General features: G+C 40.2%; 1 protein-coding gene across 3 annotated transcripts in view; it reads left to right on the forward strand.

Moving 5' to 3' along the window:
- AMBRA1 (autophagy and beclin 1 regulator 1) overlaps positions 1 to 24267 on the forward strand; it is a 129180-nt gene that overhangs the window by 17570 nt on the left and 87343 nt on the right. For 2 of the 3 annotated variants that reach the window (XM_064657980.1, XM_064657983.1), the window contains 2 exons: positions 14976 to 15062; positions 20792 to 20974. In XM_064657980.1, the coding sequence (XP_064514050.1) occupies positions 14976 to 15062; positions 20792 to 20974 (270 nt within the window). The remainder of the gene's footprint in view (positions 1 to 14975; positions 15063 to 20791; positions 20975 to 24267) is intronic. The other variant, XM_064657981.1, reaches the window with a different exon arrangement.

Here is a 24267-nt window from a genome sequence, read left to right on the forward strand (position 1 = left end):
CTGGTTATATTTTTCCTTATAGAACAATAACAAGTCAGCAAGCACCCAGTTATGTAAGTTTTGCATGGAGTGAACATCCTTGCACCAAGCCTTCATGTCTCCCAGACCTAAGATGTGCTTTCACAGTGGAAGTGCTGGAACCATTCCTGCACAGCAGAGTCCAAAATGACTATTAACCTTTGCAGCTGGAGAAACATGCAAAGATGGTGGCTAAGGGTCATTAGATGTAAGCTGTGTAATGCTGAAAGTGCTGGGGAAATAGAAGAGGGGAGGATAAGCCTTCAAACCAGAGGGTAGAAGTGATAACTGAATCCACACTTTCAATCAATGTAATTTTGTGCCTGTTGACCTCAGGTTAATTCTTAGCGTTGGAGTCCAAGTTTTGCTTGTAACCTGTCTTGAAATTCTGTTCTTCTTTGTCTCTCCATTAGATGTCCTCATTGGGCAATTGAGCTCTATATTCAAAGGTCATCTGGAAAACTTTAAATAAAAATTCTATCTGGAAACTCTGTATGTTCTCATTCTCCGTCCATGGGCAAGATTTATTCCTTGACCTGGCCTTCCTGGCTGAGAAGTAGCTTACTGGGAAGACATTGCTATTAAGGGTCAATTAATTTAATAGGGTAGTTTAATGAAGGCTATTCTTTGCATTCTCTTGATGCAGCTATGTCAGCTGGGTAGGGAGAGAATTCTGCTCTTTCTGATGGTACTGGACTAATTATTTTGGGCTAATCACAAAGGTATTAATAAGCATGTAGTGACATTACTCATGACTAACAGGTCTGGGTCTGGCACCTCTGTTAGGAGGAGCATGTCACTGGGGGCCTCAGCAGTACAGGAGTCCTATCACATTCAGCTTGGCCTGAAAGCAGTGTGGGCATTGAGCTGTAATTCTATGATTCTATGATTCTATTCTATGATTCTGTGTCCTTCTTGAAGTTATGCCAGTGAGGTATGAGTTTGGGGAAGGTTTATGATTTATATTAAGCAGAAGTTGGTGAGACTGAGCTTTAGCTTTTCTGAGGTTCTACAGCCTGGTCTCATTAGTTCAAATCTAGAGGGTTTTCCCCTTTGGATGTCTTTGCCTCACTTCTAACATCAAAGTGAAAAGAACCTCAGAAATCCCTGAAGTTGTCATGTGAAATGTGCTGCATAAAATTGATGATAGAAACTGTTGGAAAGATGTAGATGAAGGGAAGATAACTGAGCAACAGATGATAGCTAGCTTAATTTTTCTATAACTTTCTGTTAATTAAAATATGTGTTGAGGAAGCATTGTGTTAATACTGTAATCTCAGTGAGGGAAAAGATTCTCTTAAGTACTTTAAGATGTTACTGTGTGGACCAGTTCAGGTTGATAATGAAAAGTTGGTCAGGGAATGAAAGAGGATTCTGTCAGCTGCTTTTTTGAGAGAAGCTAGTGCCATCTTCTTAAGAAAATATGTAGAATCTTAGTTCATCCATAGAATATATAGTTCATATATAAAATCCGAGTTCATCAGTTAATGATAGGTACAGTGCAATGCTGACTAATAAAATTGATCCAGATTTTTTCTATGGTTATTTTAATATCACACAAGTGACATCTACTGAACTAGTGTGTTTTTTTTCAGAAAAAAAAAAGAAAATAATTTGAGTTTAAATCTGTTGTTGTTTCTGAGTTCTGGCATGGCACCCCAAGCCGCAGTATTTCTGGAATGGATGCAAGGAGCAAGTGGTGACCATGTATATAGCCACTGACACATCTCAAACCTTATTCTGTGAAACAATACCTATAAATGGGGAAAAGGAAGGGGAAAATTGTCCTCCATAGATGTCAGATTTAACTTCTCATACTATATGAACTGGACAATTTTGATATTGTTTACCTGTTTTTTTTGTGTAGAGATTAGAATGCATTACTGCAAGTGAAAGGTGTGTCCTGTCCTATTACCAGGCAGATTTGCATGAAACCCACGTTTCAGAAGGAAACACTTATTATCCTTATTCTTCCATCAAGAAGCTTTGTCTGGCAATTATGTTAAACTTCTCTAACCACTCCACTGCACTCATTCCAGAGGTCAAATTCTGTAGACTGTGGTACTAGTAACTTCTGTGCCTGCATCTTATGAATGCATAATGTTTTCACCTTGCCTCACCTATTTAGTTTGACACACAAGATACACTACTGAAGTTATCTGAACATCTGAGAAGTCTTTTGAACTGTCCTGAGTAATGGTTTTGCCATGCATACAGGTAGAAAGGAGTGAGTGTATGTGAGGTGGGGGAGTTTTTGTCTGGGGACACTTGTATAAACTCCTTTGTTTTATTTGTGAGTATATAAAAGGCAGAGTCCACAGTGCTGTGCAAATAGTTGAGCTGCTGAAGTTGTACGGCTTACCAAAGGCATTGCTTTTTGGTGTGTTTTAGTATGTTGGATGCACTGTGCACAAGTGACAAGTGAAGACCAGATTCTCTAGAACCATTTAACAGGGTCCAGGATCAAATTTCATTTTTTCAGCTCTTGTCTGAGGACTCTGATTCCTCCTGCCTGTGTTCTTGCTATGCGGTGAACCCAGTCTTTTTTCCTGAGTGAACATTGTGTTGCACTCAGCCTGGACGAGAAAGCTACATACAGGATTGTATGTATGTGATCCAGGTGTCAGTGCTGTATGTTACAAGCGAGTTTGGCTGTGCTGTGTTTCATTTAGAAAGTTTTAAATGCTCTAACTGTGGTTTCCACCTGTTAGCCGAATGTGGACCTTTGTGCCCTGCTCTTCTCAGGCAGGTACAGGCCTGACATAACACCACGTGCAGCAGAGTGAGAGCAGTTCTCACCTGCTTTGGTAGTACAGTGACTCCAGCTCATACCACATCTCTCTTCGGTCTTGATGGCCTTTCTGACAGCACATAGCTCTCCATACTTAGAGCGTGTATGAAAAGAAGCACCAGTCTGTTCCCCTTGGATTTTCTCAGAACTTACTTCCATACTGCTTTGCTGCCACAAGGGGGTAATGTTGCTTCTGCTCCTTTCTCTCTCCTTTCAGAACCAGAAAGTTTCTGAGTTCTCGAGTAAAGGAAACAAGGTAGCTTCAGAACCCTCCCCACTCCTAAACTGCAACTTATCTCCTTTGTTACCATACATTTGCAAGTTCTTCAGTGTTTGGGGAAAGGCGTGAATGTGGGGATCCAGAGGGGAAGTGGCTCGATAGAGAATGCAGGCAAGGGAGGAGCTTAATCCTTTCGGCTTTTGTAAGAGTTTGAAAGAGAGAGATGTGGATTTGAGTTGAGACAGCTGTTTTATCTTTCTGATATGCAAATGCTCATGAGTTAGAGCTGTGAAAGACCTTGGCAACTTTGTAGAATTCGTCTGGACTTCTTGCTTATTGCTTTCCAAGCCTGGAGCAAACCTTTCTTTGTAGTCTGCCTTCTCAAAGGTTTTGTTTTCATTTAAATGGTTGCTCATCCTCAGAAGACTTCCATAATGGAGCTTGTTTTCTGGAGGAATGCTTGGCAGATGTTGGCTGAAGTCTGGAGTGTCACCTTTTCCATGGGGCTGTGTTTATTTTACTCTTCAAGTATGTCTTGAGCTATTACCTGAATTTTGGAGCTTTTCCATAAGAAGACAATGATTATGTTTGGAGGTGGTGGTTTGTTTTGGGGTGTGGTGTTTTTTTACCTGATGAAAATAGACACAGTACTGACTAGTGATTGAACTGGGATCAGTCTGTGGTTAAAGCAGATTGAGAGTGTATGAATACCCCCATTCCTGCCCAGCAGAGGTGAGTCCTGTATATGAAAGGAAGAGTACAGTCACTTTTGCAGCTTGTTCCTGAGTTTGTGCTGGAGCCTGAGCTTCTGATGTACAGCTCTGGTTGTTGATGTAAATGACCAAGCTGATCAGATCTCTGCATGTATTGACTTCTAGTAGCTTTCTCGCTGTGCAAGGCAGTGAGTGAAAGGGTGTATGTCACTCATATCCTTGCTTTAAAAACAAAACAATCAGAACACTTCCTTGCCCCCTGCCACCAGTACAGAACTGCCTAGGAAGAGACAGTTCTGTGGCTGAAATTTACCATCAAAATACAAGAGGAATGTATTCACTTTACTTTTTGGGGAAAGGAAAGTAAAGCGAGAGGGAATTACCTTATCTGAAGCTACAAAATGTGGTTTGTGGTAGAGATAGAACACATAGCTAGTGTATTCTGTCTTTTGTTCTGTTCCTTATTTCACAAAATCCGTGTTGCTACTATTTTTTTCCTAATTGCTTAAAGCGGTTGGGGCTTGCTTATTCAAGTTGTATTTAATATATATTGTGGCAGTGGTGTTGAGTTCACTGAGAAAGGGAGACTTGAGCAGGAAAAGGGCATACCTGAGCTGTGGAGAAGAAAGGCAGCACTATCCAGTGCTGGCTGCTCAGGCCGCTCATCAGTGGCAATGTGGACTCTGCCTAATCTAAATAGACCTACCCAACATTGTTTTCCTCACTCCTTAGGTTCAGGCCCATTACCTGTGGAAACTTTGCTAACATTGTGTCCTGGAATTCGTAGTTTGGGCTCAGTGTTTTGTTTAACATTATGGTGTGTAGACCTTACCTGTGCTGTGGAAAGAAGGATTTTTTGACAAACCTTGTAGTCTCCATGTGTAATGTGATAGCTTTGAAAAAGTTTATGCTGTGCTGTTTTCAGGCTGGTTAAGAAATAATTACAAAGATGCTTGTTACAATTCTTTAAAATTGTGGTGATAGAGATAAGTAATATCTTAGCAGCTAGGAAGGAACAGTGGGGCAAACAGAAGTTATGAACGGATTTGCAAGCAGAGGCAAGAGGTTTGGGAAGAGGTGCTTGAGGGGATATGGCCAAAACTGTGGGGTAGGGGAATGATTTCTGTAAATTATAGCCTGGACACATAGGAGTGAACAAAGACCTAATTTGTCAGTTGTGAACATGAAGTGAAGTCATAGTGTGAAGGTGACACGAGCATTTAGACATGATAATTAGCTGCATTTATGGGTGAGAAGTGCAGACTGTGGATACACTTGGCAAGTATTCTTTGTTTGGCCTTTTCTAAAAATGGAAAATGCAAATTAGTTTTTTCAGGAGACTAACCATAGCATGAACTATAGGAGAGGCTGCCATGATATCTGAATGGTCGGTTAATGCCTATGTAAGCTGTGAGGTTATTACTGCCACCCTTCCAGCTTTGTGATTTTTCCTGTGTGGGCAGGAAAAAATTTGTTTTACTGACGTCATAGAAGTTTGAGCTCTTGAATATGCTGCTACTTACGTAGAAGAACAAGTGAAAGAAGTGCCTGTTTTCTTGCACAAATATTCCTCCCCCTGACTTTGCTGGTTTCCTGAATTAAGAATCATGTGAGGTTGCTAGAGCCCTTTTACTTATTCACTGAGAATTGGTGAGGGGGAAAAAAATAATGCCTTGTGCTTCCCTCTTGTAGTGGCTAATAGAGGTCTCACTCCCTGCTGTGGAGTTTCCCCCAGTGCTTTGGAAAGCTGAGCATGTATACACAGTCTTCGCCAAACTTGCAGAGAGGCCTAAGCCACCTTTTCCTTTCTTAGCATGAATGTAAATTTACAGCAATGATTGTAGCACACCAAAAGAGACTCTTTTCCCCATGTTACTCTCACGGCAGCTTGATTGCAAACTAAGCAGGTATAGAAATAACTCTGCCTTCTTAAATACCTTTTATGGTGTTTCCCTTTTCGAACCACTGCCCTTCTCCTGCATTTTTTCTTTTTTGTGGTCCAGACCTAGTGATGAGGAATTAATCTATAAAAGAAGCAGATAAAGTTTGTTTCTCTGCAGTCTCAGGGACCTGTTTCCCTACAAGAGTCTGTCTATGAGACTGTTCTTGGATTTCACCTGCTGCAGTGTGGCAGCAAGGGAAATTATTGAAATTGGATTCCAGTGATGATTCTTAGTGAGGATGGAAGAGGTACGTGCTCCCAAACTGGCTTATGTTTTTGCTTCTACTGAGGAGTAATGAGATCTAGAGCAGTGTGTGTTGGTTTTGATTTTGATTTTTTTTTTTTTTAATGTGTGTGGTGTGGTTTTTTTGTTGGGTTTTTGCTTCTTTGTTTGTTTTGAGAGAGGCCTATATGAGGTGGCCATAGAACAAAGGTCTTGAATAAACACATATTGCTTAGAAATTTAAAGACGACTGACTTCAAACAGATAGCTATTTGAGGATACCATAAAAGATATCCATTCTCAGCTTTCCTGCAGACAGGGAAGAAGTGTGAATAGCTTCCCTCTCTTGAAAGCCATCCTTAGACTGTCTGTCTTCTCTGCTGTCTGCACATAGTTTCCCTGCAACCACCTGATCCAGCTGCTGCAGGGTGGGCAGCATGTCCTGATAAGCTCACTTGACATCTACAATTGCTCCTGTTTCTGTTTTTTACCTAGGTGCTCTGAGTAATTGTAGTATTATGTCATGGGGATGATGGTCAATTTATGATTAATGGTGGTCTGTGACATGCTTAAACTATCTAGTTGTGATTTCTAGAGCTTGTTGTCAGATAAGTCACATTAAAACAATCTCTAAATTTCAATTTGGTTTTATTTTTTGCCAAGAAATAAGTTATGGGCAGGCCCTCACACCTTCTGTTTCAGGCCTGCTTGCTGATCTAAAAGTTCTCTGTAGCTTTTTTCAGTGTGGGGAGGAGCTGGAGATGCTGGCAGTATAGTATGCCTTTTTTTATGCTAATATATAGCATAATTTAATCTTTAGATGTGCAGTCACTATACATGTATCACATTTGTGCACTCGTTTTTGTGCTCTTTAGAAATGCATACAGCGTGGTGTGCCCCGGGACAAAGTGCCCTCATCCATTTCTTTGCTCCTTATTACAGAATCTGGACTGGAGAACTTGCAGTAGGGCAGCATGCATCTACTCTCTGATCTTGGAGCGAGAGGAGAGAGGGGAACCTGTGATCTGTCTCAGTAATACAACTGTAACCAAAATAGTGATGACTCTAGATTTCTCCAGTAAGCTGTTCTGGTCTGTTGAATAGCTAACATGCATTTTAAACATTTTTCACATACATATTTAACTGATTGCGCCAAATGGTTGTTTGCGTGATGATGTAACTGACCCCCTCCCTTGCTCTTCTTGAGAAAGCACCTGCTGGAACTGAAAGCTGTAAATAAACAGGGTTCATTATCTGCCAGGAAACTGACTCATTTTTCTGCTTGAGATGAATTAGTATCAAATCTTTATCCTATCTTCCTGAAGTGGGAAGGCTGGACTAAGTGCCTGAACTACCCTGCCAGTCATCTGTTGATCTGACTTTCTTCATTACTCCAGTCTGAACAACAGCATTTTAAAGGAATTGATTGTTTTGTGGTGAGACCTCTGTTTTCATAGCCTTAGAAGCCTACGGAGATAATGCTGTGGCTTCTACCCCCTCAGGAAAGACACCTCCTCTTCAATTGCCTATAGAGAAACATGAGTCCTATGTAATTATCCCAGAAGCTGACGCAGATCTGCGTGTGTGGGTAAGCAGAGATTTCTGCTGTCCACACAGTCTGTGGTGTTGGGAACTCCCAGAACAAGGAGAATTTGAAGCAGACATACAGATGAAGGTAGGTAGAAGAGCCCTCAGAAGAGTAAAGCTCGTCTGCAGGCTGCGGGAGTTCAGAGTGTTGGCTGTCTTCTGGCCATGCTTTCAAGCCTGTTATCGTAACTAGAAACCCATACCCTCTAGCTGAATTTCTGGTCTAATGGCATGTTGTTAAGGGTCTAGGTGGAGGAATGCGATGTCTATCTTCAGCTGGGCTGAGGTGCCTGCTCTGTTCTGAGCACTGGTATGAAACTGCCACAGTAGAGCAAAATAGCAAATGCAGTAGCTTGACCCGATTTAAATTTCTTCTTCCCTCCCTGCCTCTCAAGCTTTGTCCCCTGCAAAATGAAAATGCAGGGGATCTTTCATTGTTCTTTTCATGTTGGAGTTACTGCCAAACTAATCGATGCTGCTATAGCTGGTCTTGACCCTTTTAATGTCTATCATGGATGTGTGCTTCCTCTTGCCTGTTTAAATAACGCATTAATCATTCCCTGGGTGCTCTATGATGAGGACCTCTGCATAATGCTCATTAATCTTTTGTTCTGATGTGTGGCCTTTTTCAGCAGGTGAAGTAATAGATTAACAGTGCAATCTTGGGTCTTCTTGAAAGAATCTGTCACTTTCTTCAGAGCCACCCACCTTCCCTATGATAAGCTCTAAAGGTGCTGCTGTGTAGCTCCTGTGCCATCAGGTGGTAAATGGAAGTTGAAGTTCCTAGTCAAAGAGCAGAGGTGCAGTAGCACAATTCATCATGTGGGATTACTTTCTAATTAAATTGAAACAAGTAAACTTTTAAGGGTTAAACATATTCTTCTTGACACTTTGCTCCCTACCTTGTGATTAGGAGAACTCAAATCTCAGTGCGTATTTCTGCTGTTCAGACTCTTACCTACAGTTCTTTGTTTCATGTAATTGTGCTCTTTTTCTCTGTACTTCTTCCTATCTTGGCTGAAGACCTTATGTGCTGTCTGTTTTTGGACTGAGAAATCATTACAGCTTGTTTTCTACAGGATTCTTGCCCAGAATCAGTGAAGGGGGGAAATCGTTTTCGGTGGTAACTTCTGCCTTATATCAAACCTGCTCCTCTGACAACTCTACCTCTAACTGGGAAGAATGTCTTCTCTGTCCCTAGCTGTCCTTCAGAGTTCTTCCCCACAAAGAGGCCGAAGTGCTCTACAAAGGCCATGTTTGGAACGTGTCTAGGCTGTGTTTGAAATGTATCTGTGATCACATATTGCATCCTTGCTTTCCCTAAAGAAATGAAGTTTTCTTGTAAAGGTTGCTCATTATGTGGAATAAATTTAAAAACAAAAGATGATGAAAAGGATGCCTAACAGGGTTTGAGTACCCATAAGAAAGGCAGCCATCAACTCTTGTTCCTCACTGAGGATGAGTTTTTGGCACAGATGTGAACAAGGGAATGGAAGAATTAACTCAGAACTGTAAAAGTGAGTGTTGACGTTTTAATGAGTTGTGAAATTTTCAGGTTATTTATGTCTTGTATATGGTTACAACTATCTTAAGAAAGGTTTGATCCTTTTGTTTGACTGTTTCTGACCTATCTAATCCAGTCTTGATGCCAGGCTAAATATGTCCAACCATAACCATGTGAAAGCTGAAACTGTCTAGAAATGTTAGCTTAGAGGTATCAGAGCAGATTATGTTAAGAACTTAATTTTAGAAGTAATTTTTTCAGGCAATCTTTAGAACTGCATACTGATTGCTTTTTTTATTTTAAGCTTCAATATGAAACTGGTGAATAGCAATCGTGTTTTTCTGTTTGACAAGAACTACAAAACTTGTATGGAAAATGAAGCTATGGAACAAAATGCATTATGATTTCTGCTTACGTGATTTCAATTTGCTCTTTGAAAGTAGGCAACACAATACAGATGTCCGAGATAATTTTTTCCTATTCTTCTGAGAAAAGGGAAGGGAAAAATACCCAAGCCAGTGGATTGGGTTTTTTGAGATTTTTAGTTGAAATAGTTTTCTAGTGTTCTATCGAGGCTATTATTTATCTCCAAGAATTAATTTGGCTTGTTAACAGTTAATAATTGAGTTTAGGATTTGAGGGAGAGTAGTGGTGTTATTGGGCATCTGGAGAACATTCAGCTGTTTTCATGCTTCAGCTTTCTAGTTATGTTTAGGTTATACATTGCCTGACTGTAAGAGGAAGATGATTGAAGGGAATCTAGTTTTAAACTGTTGCTGTTTTTTACCTTTTTATGAGGAACCACAGGAGTACATCCGCAGGGACGAGTGCTCAGGAGAACTGAATGCTGGCTGTAAACTGGAGGGTTGAAAAAGGGATGAAGTAGTGTGATAATTTTCACCTCCAAATGGGCAGTAAGGAATATAAAAGTCTTTTCAGGGAAGATTCAAAACAAGGGAAGGAAAGTCACAGAAAGCCGCCAGAGTTGTCAATGTACTTTTGCTTCAAAGGATAACTAGGAATTACTCTGTTTTAGGGTCTGTTCATAGCTGAAGGCTGGGTCTCTTGGGAGGGGTGGATGTGATTGCTCTCCTTAGAGTGCTTCATTTTACTGATTTGCTCTGGTTGTTGGTGTGCAGCAGCTTAGGAGGATGGTAGCTGACTGAACACCCTTTTGATTTTAAGGAAACTAAACCTCAATGGTGTTTGTTGATGCCTTCCTTTTGGATGGGGAGGAAAACCCCTCCCTCAGTGTGACTTGAAGTAGTGCTACTCAGTTACATGTGCTCTGACAGCAAATCTAAGATGTGGTGTAGGGATTGCATATCCTTAGAAACTGTTACTGAAAAGTTCAATTTGCTGCAGTTGAGTATCTTCTCAAATCCTGCCAAGATGAATCATTCTGTCTCAAAAGGCTTTGGTGGTGTTCCTCACCCCTGTGGGGAGAATGTGGGTATAGTCCAATGGCTGGTGTGCTCTGAGGAGATTTTTTTCATTACTTTTTCTCCCTCCAGCTGCAGCTTCTGGCATTCATCTGCTTCATTCCTGAGAAATTTCTGTTTTTTGCTTGTGGTGTCTTGTGTGCTTGCACTGTCTTTTCTCTCTCCCTTGTCTAGAGGTGTCCTGTAATTTGGACTTTGCTTCCTTTACCCCTTTGCTAACAATTGTTACAGACCTGGGGTAGCAGAACAAGTGTAGAGCGGCAGTTCCATAGCTACTGATGTCTGACAGAAAAGGAGTCTGCTGAGATCTCAGTGCTGCTGAACAGAGGCAATTTATATCTTATAGTAGTTTTTAATAAAAGAAATAAACCAACAAAAAAACTACAATCCCCCTCCTCCTATTTTAGCAAGCTGGGGTAGAAGCATCTCTCAGGGTGAGCAGAGTTAATCGTCATCATTGCAGCATTGACTGACAACCTGGAGGATGATAATATGTGATTTTTTTTCTTTTTTTTTTCTGGTGAGCGGGGGAGGAGAGTGGAAATTGCAGTTTCTCTGCTAATTGTACTTTAGATGTCATTTGTGACAATTTCATATTGTCTAGACAGAGATAGTGGAGCAATTGCTTCCACAGAGCCTAGTGTTAGCCTGTTATATATCTGGGTAGCAAAAATGGAGGATGTGAGAGAGGAGGAGGTTGCTGTAAGCTGCACAAAAGATTCGGGAGTCAACATGGTCTACTGAAATGTTTCAAAAGGAGATGCGAGCAATATGCATTTCTGTCCTCTCTCTGCACACTTCTCTGGTGGAAACTTAGATGTTTAGTGGCTAGCAGTTTTCTGTAACAAAGCTGCTTCTATTCACGGATGGATTATGTTTATGCTCCTTAACAGAAATGCTAAACCTTAGCATTTACTGTGGTATGGTATTGGGCTACCTTACACTTTGGGCTTGCTGAAAACAGTCTGTGTCTCTTCTGGGACTTTGGGTGGTGAAAGCTGTGTGTGACACCTAAGACTTGGTAGAGTGCAGCATGACTTACTTTAAAAATATTTATCTGCACCTTCCTGGGAGACAGTAGGTTACTCTACCAGTGTCACAGATGGGGCACTTTATTGACGATTATAGCAGTGTATCTATTATTGAACCCATTTGTCAGTACCAAATGCATTTGGATCTGTAACTTTAGGTCACAAGGGCTCAGTCTAGAATGAGTTAGTTAAATAATAGATTTAATTGTTCTTAGTATGCTGCTTCAGTACAGATACTGTTATTTACTGGAGCATTAAGTACAGAGATGGTCCATCTGGATCTCATGAGATTGCATGTTGCCTTGTTTTGAGTTTTTCCTACTGTGTGTATTTATATCCCCTGGTTTGTTGCTCTGTGATCTGAGAGGGCACAGTTATAGGACAGTTAACCATAAAATCAGCTATAGCTTTTAGCAGTTACTATTAACTGAATTATCTTTGTCCACCCGATCTGAATGTGGCCCTAGTATGTGGCTTGTATGCCTCAGTGTGAGGTAGTGCAGGAGCTGAGTTTGGTCTTGGTGGGCTCGGAACTGTCTGCTGGAAAGGCCATCTTAGCTGACACAATTCAACTCAGACTGTGCAGCCTCAGAAAGGGTTCTGGGGAATGTGTTTAACAGTGTCATCCTGCTCCTCACAACCCTATAACTACTGGCCTTAGGGAGCCCTTCTGGTGAAGGAGAGATTCCTGCAGCAGCAGCTGCTGTTGCTGCATGGGATGGAGGTGTAGGCTGTTCAGGTAGCAGCACAGGGCTGTTGAAGCCTATAGGAAGTCTGTTTACCTGGACACTTGGCCATCCTGTGCCTCAGGCAACTGTTAGTTTGTGTTTTACTAAAGTAATACATACCAGTTCTCCTCTGAGGTGCCAGGTGCTAGAGCAAGATTTTTCAAGTATTTATTTCAAGGATTGGATTGGGGTGTTAAGACAAGAACTATAGATTTTTCCAAGTGCTGTTCCCAAGCGAAGCAGAGGGTCTCCTGACAGACTCACAGCAAGTTATAATGATGTCTGTCCCATTTCTGCTTCCGCACCATTGTGGTGTCCTCTGGTTGGTATAGATTTTGATTTCCTTCAGCACAGCTTCTGGTGCTGCTTTCTGAAGGTGATCCCTCAAAGTCAGTGATCTTCTTAGGCAGCTGCCAGCCTTTCCAAAGATGAGAAGACAAATATGGCTAGAGAATACCAGGAGACTTCTTTCTAACAGAGTCTGCTGGGCTGTACAGCATGTACTCATCATCTTCCCTTGTGGCACTGATTTTATTTCATCACTTAGTGGACAGATGCTGAAAGGCTGGAAAAGAGGATGGGCTGTTTAGTGTATAGGCACCAAGACTTTTGACAGGGATGAGTCTGATTATTATTTGTGTGTGCACGTTATCAGAACACCCTAGGCATTGAAGGGAAATGGCATCAAACAAGTCTGTTGCATTGTGTGTAGGTTGCTCATGTCAGGAGGCAGCTGCTGTTTCTAGGGTTGTGGCTCTCCCAGAATCTGCATGCTGTGGGAGCTCTTTCTCCATGACTAAGTCCAGTGATCAGGCAGGATGTTCCAGTAGGGTGGCAGCCTTGGCACATCCAGGTTGCTTGCAAACTGCTGGCTTTGGACCACTCTGCACAAGCAGCTTTGAAGAGCAGATTTCAAAAAACGTGTTGGTGTTGCAATGGCGGTAACCTAATCTCTGAACTCTGAGCCAGTGGTTTGGAAAGGACCAGCTGACTGAGTAGGTAGAATATCCCTTCTGCTAATTTCAATCTGCCTACCTTTCCCCCAGAAGGAATTAAAGTAGTTTATATATGATGCAAGTGATAGGTATACCTCATAAGTTTCAGGACTTCAGGTATACTTGAAGCTGTAGCAGTGTTTGTTCTGGATTAGCTGCTTATGTGCATATTGACATATATTTGGAGCAGAAGAGAGGGCTTGGTAAGACAGGACTGAAGTGAAACAACTTACTCGGGAGCCAAGGGATTCTCAATATCTATCAGTGTTCAAGGTTAGAGCCTTTGACTTGGGAACCTGGGGAATTAATTCATCTCAAAGTTAAGAGATTTAATAACTCTTCTTGAATAAGACAAATGGTTGCCAAGCAACATTGTGCCAGAGAGGACAGAATTTCTTGCCTTCTGTAGAGTCTCAGTGCTTTGTAGCAAGTCCAGAGTTTCTTAAGCTGACACACTCCTTTCCAACTGGAAAACTGGAATGATCTCTTACTGTTTTTTCTGCATTCCAGATCTGTAATGTAAAAAGAAAAAAATTTACTTCAGTTTTAATTGCTGGAAGGCAGTGAAAATTTGTCTTGAGATCCTGATGGGTGGGCTGCTGCTGGAAAAAAACATGTCTCATTTCAATTCTACTGCCTTTATATGGCTAGAAATGGGAAGTTGGGTGTGGATTTTATCTGTGCTTCTTCCTGCTTCCTGTGTTGATGCTTACTGTCCTGCACTGCAAATGCTAACTATGCATTAGGAGTGTGGGACTAAGACTGAGAGATTAAAATCTTTCTTGACAGTTGTGTGTGTGTGTGAATAGAACAGATGTGGTGTTGGACCTCTTTCTTTCAGACCTCAACAGTTTTCATTAAGTTACAGATTGGAAAACAAAATTTAGCAGTTCTGAGGCAGAAAGACTTGAAAGGGAACTCAGCAGTCTTATAAACTTTGGCAGTTGGTTTTTTTTCACTTTCTCTACCTGCCCCAAATCATCTCTCTTGTATTAATCTAATGGCTGCAACAGGCCATGAGTCAGTCTTGAAACAATGCTGTTCTCTGCTTTATGACAGAAGCTAGATAGAGGTGCATGTAGAAGCCAGGGTGGACGACATGTTCCTGCTATATACTTTTGATTCTGCTGCCTTCATGACTCAGACTCACTTCTCACATATTCAGACTCTCTTGCTGCATTTGCATACGTTTACTTCTTGAGTGAATATTTGGTATCTCTCCCTGTGGCTGATAAAAATACAGAGGAATAGAACATTTTTTTGTAGCTGAAAACCTCTCTTTCAGAGCCTTAAGGCTAAGATTGAATATCTTACTGTGAATAAACACCAGTGGTGCCCTTAAAGTCCAGATGCCGAGGTGTGTTCTTTGTTCCATGCTCCATGGCACATTCCATGTGTAGCCACCTTTATGTAGGTAAGAATTTTACAGATGGCCAATGCAGTGGTAATGTTTATGGACCTGACAAATTCGGATGGTTTGTCTCTAAAGGAGAAGTGACATCTGCATCTCTCTCTTGGAACTTGGAAGCAGATTTGGGACCACTCTTCTTCCTTACAGAAGGTGTTCTTTCTTCTGTGCAGTGAGAATAGCTTTGTGGTGAAAATAGCTTTGAATAGCTATGTGGTGAAAACACTTGTGCCATCAGTGAGTGGTTCAGTATGTTGTGGAATGCTCTGCACTAATCATAGAAATAGTCTTAAGAGGTTTCAGAAAGTAGGGTATAAATAGGAGGGATGTTCCTGAATGGTCTTTGACTTTATAGTTTGTTTTTCCTTTCTAGGAGGTTGCTGGAGTCTTCCCTCATTTCATTATCTCGCTATGATGGAGCAGGATCCCGGGAACATCCGATCTACCCAGATCCAGCCAGGTAAAAGTTAAATGCAGTCTAAATGCATTTAAGTTTCATAGACAAAAGCATAACTTCGGTATAACTCACTGAATCCTCTGAGAATGGTTCTCATATTGGGCTCATCTCCTCTTTAATGGCTTGCCATGGGGACAGAGTGCAAAATAAGTGAGAAGATGCTGTTAAGTCTGGGGGAGAATGAGGAAAAGAGGAAGAAATTACTATTGAAGTAAGCACATAAGGATTCCTGAAATCATTTGGAATGGAGAACACTAGATGACAAGCAGGCCCAACAGTAAATGAGATATATCAATGTATTTAAAATCTCTTTTGAAGAAAAACAAAGAAAAAACAAATAGTCTATTCAGGAGAAAGAGGGAATTCAGGAAAGGCAGTTGGGAGCTGGTGTGAGCAGACAGCATGCTTGGAAGAATGAACTGTCTCCATAAATGTATCGGTATGAGAGAGAGCATAACCAGGAGGTTATGTATACTTCACTAAGAACAAAATACTGACAGTTATTTCTGAAGAGTCATGAATCATTGACATTAGACATAGAAACACCTGTAGTGCTGCTTAATCTTCAAAAGAAGTGGGAGTGTTTCAGAGGACTAGAAAAAGCAAACGTGGCAGAGTTATCAAAAATGGAAAGGAGTGATCTTTGCAGTTTCTACTTAGTGTATTAAGAAAGCAACAGATGGGATTATGTGCCCCACAGACTGTGTCAGAAGAAATGATAGAATCGTGAACAGCAAGCAGCTTTGGAAGCTTTCAAAGAATAAATCGTGACAAATAAGCTTTCTTTAGATGAGTTTAACTAAGCTATGAATGAGGAAAATTCAGTAAGTGTAAAATATATCTGATTTAGGCTTTTAGGGAACCTCTGGCATAGCTGCATGAATTGAAGGCTACTAGAATTTATCCTAAAGGAGAGTATAGGAATACCACTGCATGAAAATTAAATCTTAAGTTTCTGAAGGAGGTTTGTTGTTTTGTGGTTTTTAGTGGTAGTTTTTAATCTCATTTTTTTCATCATTAACAACAGTTTTATACCGATTGTGCTCTAAGTACAAGTTCTGAAATAAAAGTCTGTGTTGTAAACTGGCCAGATGATAAAGTTGAGCTGGTAAATAACTCCTTGCTAACTATCTCTGTAGATAAAACCTTGTAGAGGTGAAATCTTACATTAGGCTTTTTTTCCCCCATTTATCGTGAAGAAAGTTGTTTTGTAAAGATAATTCAAAGGCTCAGGAATGATGTAAACAAAACATTAATGGAAGTAAGGTGGACATGTAAAGTCATTGGGAAACCAACTTAAGTGACTGCTGAAGGTCTTGGCAACTGCATGTCTGAACCGCACTGGTAAATGTAAAAGCTTCTAAATGGCAGTTGATTAAATGACAGGTAAAGGGATTGGTTTGGAAAGTTTTTGATTTTGATTTTAGAAAGATGCAAATAGTATTTTACAAATGTTAATTAAAAGATATTACTACATTCAGGTCAATTTATGAATGCCAGGAGCTGCTAATTTCTGGAAGTGTACCATTCCTTTTCTGAAATGTGTAGTCCAAAGCAGGCAGCTTGATAGAGCAGAGATTTTAAGAATTGATTCTGGCTCCCTGGGAGCTGCCTGAAGTTACTGAATTTTTTTCCCTCCTGTCAGATGTCTGCTTTGATGAAGCTCAAGAAAGCATATGAAAAGGAATCAATGCCTGAGACATTTCTTAGCATAAGGAGAATTGTCAAAAATATTTTTCTACTTGAAACCATCTTCTAACCAATACAATGCTCTTCATGTGACAGTTCAAGTGGTGTTTAGGCTGTGGTAGAAGCTATAGTGATTTGAGTTTATAAGATGCTTTGGAAGAAAAGTCCAGTGTTGCAACCTCTTAGAAGAGAGTTGATTTGTTCCAGTAAATATCACTGTCCTTTTCAGAGGATGAGATTCATAGATGCATAATCAGTACGAGCTGGAAGTTTGAGTGGGGTAGGATTTGAGTCTTTCTCCATAAACCTGGCTGGTGTGCTAGGCTAGCAGGATATTTTTAACTGTCCCTTTAACTTGTTAGAAATTCGGGAAGTGATTAAAAGGAATGTTACTGCATTTTGAGGGGTTTTTTATAGCACAAGTCCTATGAGGAGCAGCTGAGGGAGCTGGGGTTGTTTAGCCTGGAGAAAGAGGAGGCTCAGGGGAGACCTCATCATTCTCTACAAATACCTGAAAGGAGGTTGTAGCCAGGTGGGGATCAGTCTCTTTTCTCAGGTAAGCAGTGAGAGGGCAACAGGACACAGTCTTAAGCTGCACCAGAGGAGATTTAAGTTGGACATTAGGAAGAAGTTCTTTACAGAGAGAGTGACTGGACGTTGGAATGGGCTGCCCAGGGAGGTGATGGAGTCACCATCCCTGGAGGTGTTTAAGAAAAGACTGGATGTGGCACTTAGTGCCATGGTCTAGTTGGCAAGGTGGTGTTGGGTGTTAGGTTGGACTTGATGATCTCAAAGGTCTTTTCCAACTTAGTTGATTCTGTGATCATAAGTTTGAAATGTAAAGTTATGTCTTTGAGATGTAAATAGCAAAGGGGAAAAGTGAAACAAAGGTGAAATAAACATACATCTGTATCTATAAGTAAACATCTATATATGTCCATGTGTGTACGTGTGTTTTAAATATATATTAAAAATATATATATGTCCTTAAGACCAAGCTGACTCCAATATAGTCTTTAGTCTTTTTTTTTTTTTAAACTATGCGGTCTGAAAAATTTATTTTTGAGTGTGTGTGTGTTAGTTTTGTTTCCGCATCTACTGTCTGTGGTGGTGCTATATTTGAATAACCTAGGTCAGCAGTGAGGGGGGGGAGAACATTTTTTTGAAGTTTCCTCGGATTTAGAATGAATATTCTGATGTAGACTGCAGCAGTATTTCTCAGTGGCCTTGCTGAACTTTTTTAACGTCAGCTTGGCTGTTCTGTCATTCTGCACAGTTTCCATATGTACTGACCTCAAAAAACAACCTGCAGAGGAATTAAATAAAGCTGTCATCAAAGAACACCTATATTATTTTTTTAATAGAAATAGTAAGGTACTCACAGACTGCATGTATAAAGCATCACATCTCTAGAAAAAAATCTAAGTTGCTAGAAAGTATTTTATCCCTCATACCTTTGTCTCTGTGTATGAGACTTAAGCTTCTTATGTTGTGTTTGGAAATCCTTTCCACAGTCTATCCAGCGTGCATACCATGTGCTGTCAGGAAGCTGAATCTGGTGTCATGTCATCCCTTGTGTCCAGTGTTTATTGCCTACCCTTTCATGTTCTTCTAACAAGCATCATAATGTTTTTTCTTCTGGTGTCCTGCATAATTTTAGAAGATTAAATGTCTGCAAAACTCATTCTTCGTATCCTTCTGTAAAACTCTCCCTTGGTGTGATATTAGCAAAAAGGAAAGTTTCAGCGGTTACTCTGCTGGACTGCTGAGATCACTGTTGATGTTTTCCAGTGTTCCCTTGTTTGCTTGTTGCTTTTCTTTCTCTATGTGCACATATTATGCTGTAGACTTATTTTTAGGTGTGCACAGAGGCTTTTGCTTATGGAAAAGGCCAAAGAAGATAACAACTCCTCATTTTTGAGTGTGCTTCTGTAATGTCTTGCTTTTTTATACTTGGCCTATTTAAGTCTTATGGGGAGTAGAGAGAAGTGCTCTGTTTGTACATCAATGCCTTCTACTTCATGTAAGCATGAAGAGATTTAACTCATTAAACAGAGCATAAAAGATTCGGGAGGAATTAAAATCAAACTGAGTACGTGATTCCCCTTACCCTTTTGCTGCTTATTGACTTAGGTGTTTATAGCCCTGTACCTGTAGTCTGTTTGCTCAACTTGCTGCTTTACCAACATAGCAGTCTGGTAAGGTGCAGGGACCTTACCTTGGGGAAGTTGCTCTCTCTTTGTGTCTACATGACTTCTAATTCCTTCCTTCTTGCCACCTTCTCTTTTGCTTACTTGCCCAGAATGTATGGTGGAATTAGAGATTGAATGTTCTTGATGGGTGTCTGCAGCAAAAGCAACGTCAATACAGTCTGCCCTTTGAGGTATTAGTGTGCTTTTTTCGTGCTGCTTTAGAGAGCAGTCTCCAGAAATGCTATTAAACGTAGTTTTCCATTGAAATATGATTTTAGGGATAATAGCAGAGCGCTTTATCAGACCTGGTGTGATTATTTGCTGCCCCTGCTGTTGTGGATGTGAAATGTATCCATATATAAGCAAAATCTTATTTCCAGTATGTTTCCACAGAATCAGCACAGCTTTGGAAGGAAGAAAAAATAAAAAGTCTTCTATCAATCATATTATCAGAGATGATTACAGAGTTGCATTTTTGTCACTGGTTATATTGTAGCACAGTGAAACTGTGTGATATTAGTCATTATAAAGTTAAATGTATCTTTGAAAGTCTTCGTGGCTGAAGGTGAGGTCCACTGTAAAATGAATTTAGTTTGAAACTGTTCTGAAGATGGGCAGACAGGCCACCTCTCTTTGAGATTGCGAATGAGTGTGTATATGTATATGATTATGCCCTAGAATTCACTGTTCATTTGAGGTATTTTGTTTTATTTTTTGTTTAAAGCTGTTCAGACTTTTATTTATAGATTTAAAATTAGGGCTGCTCTCTCCATTATCAGTCTCTTGGCTGTGGTGCCTTTGCAGGAAATGAGAATGTATTTTCATGACTCTGAGAAGTACCAGGCTGGTAACTTGAATAAAAAAGAACAAAATGAAACACATATATGAAATGGGAAGAGAGGAGAAGGGAGCTAGAAGGTAAAGGAATAGACATCTTATACCTAACTTCCAGGATGGGGGCACCGTTGTCATCTCCCCTTCTCTCCTCCAATTAGAATTCGAGTCTAATCCAAATAAGGCTAATAAAATGATAAATTAAGTATCTGAGGTGTCTGGATATTAACACTGAGTAACTGTGTCACAGAAAGCGTATGTAAGGAGCTGTGGATATAGACAGGGTAGGAAAAGAGAGTGTGTTTTCACCAGTCTAGTATCAAGAGAGTAGTACTGGTGTATGATAGCTGATGCAAACAAGGCTAGGTTATGCATGAAGGAGAATTAAGGGTTACTTGCAGAGGAAAGTTTTCCTTTCAGGTGGGATGTGAGGCTTCTGAAGCTCCACTTAACATATATCTAGTGGATCTGATGAAATTGCTGCTATCCCTGCCGTTTAGATTACCAAGTAGTTAAACAAAAGCTGTGAAACCTTTTTTTCTCCTGCTTGATACTCCATGGAACTCCATAGGTACCATCAGAACAACACCATCTTCCTACAATGTTTATGTGAACACTGCTGCTGTTTGGCATTGTAAGCAGAGTTCACATTGTGGCTGGGCTTGGTTCTTATAAGTAATGCTTGCTGGGCTTAGTTGAGTGAACTGGTAATAAATGAATCGATGAGCTCCAAGGACTACTGAAAGCAAATATCCCTGTGCTGTGGATGAGCTTTTTGTCTATAGGTACTAAGTAGTGCTTCTGTTTGCACAACAAGGGAATCACATAGGAGTATAGTGTATAAGGGGAAAATTACTTCTACTTGCTTTCTTTATTTACTCTGTCTTACAGATAAAATGCAGTCAATTTTGTGATATGCTGTTATTGACCTGGCACTTGGAGTTCAAAAGGAAAATTAGGACTGGCTGTCATTCTGTACTTGTGTAATGAGTATCTGCATATCTTTCTCTTGCTCAGATTGTCTCCTGCTGCATATTATGCTCAGAGGATGATCCAGTATCTTTCCCGGAGGGACAGTATTCGACAACGCTCTATGCGATATCAGCAAAACCGTCTCCGTTCTTCCTCCTCCTCTGCTTCCACTTCAGAGAACTCAAGCCCATCTGTGGAGGGAAATGATCTAGAATTCGAAGATTTTGAGTAAGTGTGCATGCTGCCTTGCCCTCCTGCTTGACTCTGTGGTCAGCACAGGAATACTTTCTGATTTCCTCCTGTTTACCAATCAAAGATGCCTTAGGCAGGTTAAGTCAATCAATAATTAGAGTAGTGATTGCTACAAATAGGTCTTGTAATATCTATTATGAAAATTAAGAATGCTGTAGGCTACCTTCAACACATCAGGCTATCTCAACCAGATTTAGAAGACTGGTTAAATAAAGAAAAGGAGAATCTTTTTCTCCCATGGAACAGATGGGGAACCAGGAGTCTCCTAGAGCTGTCAAATCTTGAGACAGAACAGGAACCACTAAGAGGCTTTGCAGGACTTAGTTCTTTGGTCTAAGGCTGTAGAAGACAGTCAGACATGTCCCATTGCTTTTACTTGATCTATCTTTTTGACTTTGTCAAATTAGCTGAAGTTCCTGTGATTGGGTTGGGTTTTTTGTTTGTTTGTTTTTGTTTTGTGTTTTGCTGTTTTTGGTTTTTTTGAGTTTTTTCTTTTTTTGTGTGTGTGTGTGTGTTTGGTTTTTCTTTTTTTTTTTTTTTGGCTGGTTGGTTGGTTGGTTTTGGGGGCCTTGAGGGGGTTGGTTGTTTTTGTTTGTTTATTTTGATGCTTTGTGGGTTTGGGGTTTTTTTTAAGATTTGGTAATAGTGGATCGTGTTAAGGCTTAGTTTCCTATAAGGAGATAAAAAGGCCTCTTGTGTCAAAGTGAGGACTTTAGATTAAAATCTATTTTGAATCCAATGCAGAAAAGAGAATATGGCCTTTCTAGGCTATCTTCAGTGATTTCCTTTTCCTTTTAAATATGATATTTTCCCTGGATACTTTTAAGTATTTCACTGATCTTTTTTCCCCCCTTTGTGGATATTGCAATTAAAACACAGGGTAATTCTGAGCATGGTTGTAGCAGTAGTCTATGATGGTAGTGTAGCAGGGAGGTGTGTTTGGTGGGAGCTGCACACTCCACAAAAATCCAGACTGTTATATTGCAGTTGCCAGCAAAGGATGCTGTCAACTTACCTGCCATCTTAACTTGCATGGTCACTTGCTGCAGTGGCACATACTTGAGATGGCATGTTGTTAAAGCTCCATGTCCTTTCTGTCAGGGTGAAATCCCTTTATGAAGGACATTAGTAACACAAGCTATTCCCAAAGCAAGATATCAATCCCTTTCTAAGTGGTGGTAGACTTTTTTTCCTTAGAAAGTTGTTCTGGGAAGCTGTCACTTCATGCTTCAGCAATTAAATATTCTGAAGTATAGGTTGAGTGAATGTTTTTCCCTGTCATTGTGGCCTTGTTTGGGTAAAATGTAAATGAGGGGAGATAATGCAAAAGAGTCAGTGCCTAGTAGCTTTTCTCAGGCAGCTTTGCGGTCTGGAAGAGCAGAAATGTGGTGGCTGCTGGGCCTGTTTTGTGAGGTGGGTGTGTTGCAAGCACAGACCTTCCTATTTCCATTATTCCATTTCATCCATCTGTGGTGACTTGTTCTGCTGCAAAAATAAAAGATGGTAGGTTCTTCATTCGCAGAGCCAGGCAAATGCCTGCAGAGAAGTGTGCTCCCTTGCAGATAATGTTCACACAGTAAGAGCACCCAGTCAGGGAAGCAATCCAATCAGCTGTGCTAAGGTTGTATTTCATACTGAGCAAAAAGAAGTGTTTATTCTTTAATGTGCAGTGGCTGAATTTGGTAGTTGAATATTTCATGTTGAATTCTGGTCTGTGCATTCAAGACCTGCTGTCTTTTTCCTTCTCTGCTTCATTATTTCTCCTGGCTGATTAGAGAGAGCTGCTGTGCGGGGGTCCTTAGAGCAGGAACTTGTCTTGTGACTCATTTGATTTCTTCTGCTGAGACTTCACAATTAAATCTCTTACACAGAGATCTTGCTTCTCCTTTTGGCTCCTGTATCCCTCCTTCTGTACTTGCTTGCCTGTGCAGTCTTGTATTTCTTCATGTGTGTATTTCTTGCCCTGGTTTAGATGCTCTGACTTCTCTGCTTTTCCAGATCTGATATAGGACAGGGAGTTGCTACTGTAGCTGTCTGCAGCTCATGCTTTTCTCCTGGAATCTAGTGATTTATTTTTTTTTTTTACATAAAAGCCAAAGCAAATTGCTTTGGTGCTTTATCTTTTTCTGTTTAATGTATTTGGTAAAAGTCCTTTCTTTTCCCAGAGATTAGGAGAAAGATGTAAGGGGCATTAAACACCAGTTGGTTTTACTATTCATAGAGCTCTGGGCAAGGAGTGAGCCCTGTGCTTGTGCAGAGTGCCTGGGAGATGAGTGTTCCTCTGCTCTCATCTTTTGTGGGATTCTGAGGGTCTTTTTCTCCTGAAAGATTCATTTTGTATCTTTTCAATTTTGTTTGGCAAATTACCTAGTAAGGGGCATGAAAAACTTGGCCTATGCATTGTTTGTGTGTATATGGCCTCTAAATTTAAATTAAGGCCTCTCCTTTGTCTCAGTCTAAGGGTGAATTAATTCATAAATACATTTAATTTGTGACAGCAGTAGTGTTGGTATAAGAATATGAAGTAATGGGTTTTATAGGTATTAATAATATTGTTCTTTTACATCAGCTTTTGTGAAAAGGAGAGGAGGGAGGAGACACACTATACCTGTGTTTTTTGGTCTAATATGATGTTCTTTCTCTACACATGCTGCCTGTGTTTAAGGTGTCACTGTTGTAATCTTACTGCTTATTGAATGCAACTGTCAACTGTAAACTTAGTCATGTCTGCATGAAAGCATTTAATATAGTTTGTACTATATATACAGATTGAAATATTAGGGTTTTAAGGTTAGCTTTAGCGGAATCCTAAGCTAAAATTAAAAGGGTTTCTGAATTCTGGAATAATAATCTCTGAATGGAGAATGACATCCTTTTAGTCTTCCAGCACAACTGGTAAAAACAGATTCTTTGTAGACAAGTCCTTTCAAGTTCTTATTTGAGTGTCTTATGTTTAAATCACATAGTAAATTTAGATTTTTAGAGCTAAATTATTTTCTTTTGACTTTTTCAATGATTTTGACTGGATCTCTTCTAGGCACTTCCTTAGTCTAGAACAGCTTTTTGATGCTGAAGACTGTTGGTGATGCTTCCAGGACTCCTTGGATAGTGCAATCTAATTTTTTTTTCGTTTGTAATTCTAAATTTGTCACCATAATAAGAATGCGAAGGTGTTTCTGTAGGTGAATTTTGGCCATCTATGTCCCTTTTTGTCTGCAGTAAGTGAGGGAGCAAATACAGAAATACAGGTTTGTTTCATCTGTCAGACT

This window comes from Pseudopipra pipra, chromosome 6, assembly GCF_036250125.1.
Source record: "Pseudopipra pipra isolate bDixPip1 chromosome 6, bDixPip1.hap1, whole genome shotgun sequence".
NCBI classification, from domain to species: Eukaryota; Metazoa; Chordata; class Aves; order Passeriformes; family Pipridae; genus Pseudopipra; species Pseudopipra pipra.